At 36.5% G+C, this 4,325-nt stretch overlaps 1 protein-coding gene across 1 annotated transcript; it reads left to right on the plus strand.

The window, feature by feature from the left end:
* The first annotated feature begins 1,250 nt into the window (after nucleotides 1–1,250).
* LOC106316049 (probable LRR receptor-like serine/threonine-protein kinase At5g59680) lies at nucleotides 1,251–2,206 on the plus strand. The gene is made up of 2 exons (XM_013753912.1): nucleotides 1,251–1,351; nucleotides 1,456–2,206. Exons 1-2 carry the CDS (start codon nucleotides 1,273–1,275, stop codon nucleotides 1,995–1,997), a joined length of 621 nt encoding a protein of 206 aa, XP_013609366.1. The 5' UTR covers nucleotides 1,251–1,272; the 3' UTR covers nucleotides 1,998–2,206.
* The last annotated feature ends 2,119 nt before the right edge of the window (nucleotides 2,207–4,325 follow it).

Raw genomic sequence — 4,325 nt, forward strand, 5'->3', positions numbered from 1 at the left:
TTAAATTAATATATAAATATTATTTTACTATATATATTATAAAAATTACTGTTAATATTTCTTAATTATATAAATATCCATCTAATCAACTATTTTATGCAACAAAATATATATAATATAAAACATAAAAGACCATACATATAAAAAATAAAAGATAAGCACCATACAAAAGATATATGATATAAAATATAAAAGATCATACATATGAAAATGGACTATTTTGCAAATAGTATAAATGAAAGATGATATTACTAATTTTTTATTAACATAAAACATAATATATTAAAAATATTCTATTTTGGAGTAGGAAATGGAGTAATACATTGGAGCAAAACTCAACTTCATTTTGGAGTTACTCTATTTTGGAGTAGAAAATAGAGCAATACATTGGAGATGCTCTGAGTTGGTTTACTCCATATTTGGAGTAATCATATCTATTACTCCATTTTGAAATGAGTTTTGGAGTGGGGTTGGAGATGGTTTTACTGCAAAATAGAGTTTGGAGTGGGTTTTGGAGTAGGGTTGGAGATGCCTGTAGAACTCCCCTTTTAAATTAATGCAATGCTTGGTTTGATAAAAAAAAAATGATTCTCATTTAATGTAAGATTTTATTTCTTACGTGCTTCTTGGTGTGCTCCTTTTTTTCCATATACTAATGTTAAAGCATTGTTGTCTTCTTATGCCTCTTCCGTTTCCCTTGGTGCAGCTGCACTAGAAATCATATTTACTCAATTTCACCATTGACTCCAATGAGTATTTCTTCTACCGTCCTTCATGGTAAAGAAAACACATTAACTTGCCAAGTCTTTCATTTAGTGTATGATTTGGGTTTGCTTATGTAATATTCTGACTGTCCATGGCTAATGGCCTCTACGTGCGCTCATTCAACCCAAGGTCCCACCCGTGCGACCAGTAGTGTGTTAACTTTACAAAGACTCATAAGATTTACTTACTAATCCTACAATTGATTTTTTTCATGTATTTTGACATCAGTTATGCAGTATATCACAAATCATATATGGATAGTTTACTCATCTTTCCAATATTCCATTTAAACACGCTTAATTTTGGAGTTTTTTTTAGAATAAGTGATTACAAATAAATACATTTTGGTGACACTTGTATCTAAATAAATTTTTAAAACATCTCAACATACACCACTATATACCAAAAATAGGATCATAAATCGGGGTGTTACAGCTTATTTATTTGTTGTTTATCTTCAACAGCATAGCCAATAGTTTCTTGATTTTCATAGGGAGTTGAGGGAACATGGATAGTTCGCTTGGGCTTCGGTTGGTCACGATAACATTGGCCTTCATTCATATTGGTCATGCTCAAGACCAAAAAGGTATCTGATATTTTATCTGTTCTATATACATCCTTACTTCATGACAAACGTTGTATAGCAGAACACTGGTTTTAATGGTTAATGTTAACCATGTCTGTTAACAGGGTTTATCAGTTTGGATTGTGGGCTACCTGCAAATGAACTGTCTCCTTATAGCGAGACTTATACTAGACTGTCGTTCTCTTCCGACGAAAATTTCATACAGAGCGGAAAAATTGGTCGAATCCAAGCAAACCGAGAGAGCAAATTCGGGAAGCCATACAGAACGCTGAGATATTTTCCCAATGGAACACGAAACGGTTACAATCTAAGTGTGGAGAAAGGCAGAAATCATTTGATCAGGGCTTATTTTATATATGCAAATTATGATGGTTTTGATATTAACCCAATGTTTGATCTGTATCTTGGACCTAATTTGTGGGACACGATAGATTTGCAAGGACAAGTGAATGGTACACGGGCGGAGATGTTGCACATTCCAATATCAAACTCGTTGCAGATTTGTCTGGTTAAGACAGGGACTACTACTCCGTTCATATCCACCTTGGAGATACAGCCAATGGGAAATGATAGTTATATCACTGATTCTGGTTCCCTCAAACTTTTCTTTCGGGGAGATATTTTAGTGCGTCGAAGAATTTCATAAGGTACCTCAACTTCAATCGAATTCTTTCTCTCTTTTTTTTTTCTCTCTCTCTCTCCTATGTTCCGTCTCTTGTACTGTGTTTCTTGCGGTTCAGTTCACCTGTCTTTCGCGGCTAATGTACACTTTTGTTCGCAACATAGGGTTTGTTTCAAGGAAATAACTTAAATAGGATTTTAAACTTAGGGACATGGACCTACATGCATTCAACTTTTTTCACAGCATTTTTAATTTCAATTTTTCTAAAATATAGTTGTTGTAAATTTTATAAAATTTTCTTAATTGTAATATTTTTCTATTTAAATTTTAAAATAATATAATTTATTTTTTATTAAAATAATATAATTTAAAAATAGATATTTTAGAGAATTGTCCCGATATATATTGTCACTTTACTTTTTTGTTATTAAAATAATCAATATATCATCCCAATTTATACTGTCACGTTACTTTCGCATCATTATGTCAAATCATCATTATTCGAGATTAATATGCTAAACTTCGTTATATAAAGATTTGAAATGGTGGCCATGTTCGTTTACGTGTCGCGCGACCTGCGACATGCGACCTGCAACTAAGATTACGTTCGTTTACGTGTCGCGCGACTTGCGACTTGCGACCTGCGACTAAACCTGCGACCAACGACTAAAACTATGTTCGTTTACGTGTCGCGCGACCTGCGATCTGCGACCTGCGACCAGTCGCGCGATCAAAATTTTCTTAATTTTTAGTCGCTGTTTTTTCGGGCGACTTAATTGGGAACCCGCGACTGGTCGCGCGATCAGTCGCGCGACATCAAAACGAACAACAACCTGCGACTTACGACCAATCGCAGGTCGCATGTTACGCGACAGCAAAACGAACAACAACCTGCGACCTGCGATCAGTCGCAGGTCGCAGGTCGCGCGACATGTAAACGAACGCGGCCGGTAGTGAAAAAGTTGAAAATGCGTGTAGGTGTCAATCTGATGATTTAAATAATATTTCCCCCTTATAAGACAAAAGACAAAAGATTCAACGAAGCATGTTCTTTTTTTTTTTCTTTTGTCACGAAGCATGTTCATACTTCAAATTTACAATCAAACTAATAAAGCTACAACTACCCAAGCGCAAAAAAAAACGTTATATTTTACCTTTTTAACTAAATTTGATTCATTATATTTAAAGAGTTAACAAATTTTACGACTGAAAACCGTTGAATAATGCCATGAATCTGTTGGGCCTTAGTCTTTTGAGGCCCACTAGTGCTAGGGTTTTTCGGGATACAACTATATATATTTTATGCCTTCTCTAAACCTAGTTAGCAGCCGTAGAGAAACTAGATCTGATCTTCTTGTAGACAGATCTCTGTAATTCCTCCATCAATAAAATCTCTCTTTGCCCGTGGACGTAGCCGTTAGGGGTGAACCACGTTAAATCTCTGTGTCTTTCTTTATTGTTTATCCATCTGTTAATCTCTATCTTCTGATGAGCAGCCTCAATCTTCCAATTCCGGAAATCAACGTATTGGGTCTGAAAAACGCAGTATTGCTAAAGACAGACCAAGGAGAATTGATGTTAGGCCACTAGAGAGATATCAGTTTGAAGATATGGTGGGTTATGCACTACAGGTTGCAGAGGAAGTGGACACTTACGAGCCGTCTACTTACAGAGAAGTCATTTCAAGTTATGCATCTGAGAAATGGTTTTGCTTCAATGGGAGATGAGATGGAATCTCATGAAAAGAATCACACATGGGATCTGGTCACACTACCACCTGGGAGAAAAGTTGTGACTTGCAAGTGGATTTATAAGCTAAAAGAAGGTCAGTCAGCAGAAGAGGGAGTCAAGTATAAATCTCGAGTTGTTGCTAGAGGTTTCAGTCAAAGAGAAGGCGTGGACTACAATGAGATATTCTCACCCGTGGTCAGACACACCTCTATCAGAATGCTATTGGCGATAGTAGAACGTCAGGATCTGGAGTTGGAGCAACTTGATGTGAAGACTGCTTTTCTTCATGGAGAGCTTGAGGAGGAGATCTATATGACTCAGCCTGAGGGTTTTCTATTTCCTGGTAAAGAAGATCATGTGTGCAAGTTGAGGAAGTCGCTGTATGAACTTAAGCAGTCTCCTAGACAGTGGTACAAGAGGTTTGACAGCTATATGGTCAAGTTGGGCTACGACAGGAGTCCTTATGACTGTTGTGTCTACCTGGTGCTGTATGTAGACGACATGCTGATAGCTGCCAAGAAGAAACGTTATGTTCAGAAGCTGAAAGAACTACTGAGTTCTGAATTTGAGATGAAAGATTTGGGTGCTGCGAGGAAGATTCTAGGAATGGAGATCTTCAGG

The sequence above is a fragment of the Brassica oleracea genome, chromosome C9, assembly GCF_000695525.1.
Source record: "Brassica oleracea var. oleracea cultivar TO1000 chromosome C9, BOL, whole genome shotgun sequence".
Lineage (NCBI taxonomy): Eukaryota > Viridiplantae > Streptophyta > Magnoliopsida > Brassicales > Brassicaceae > Brassica > Brassica oleracea.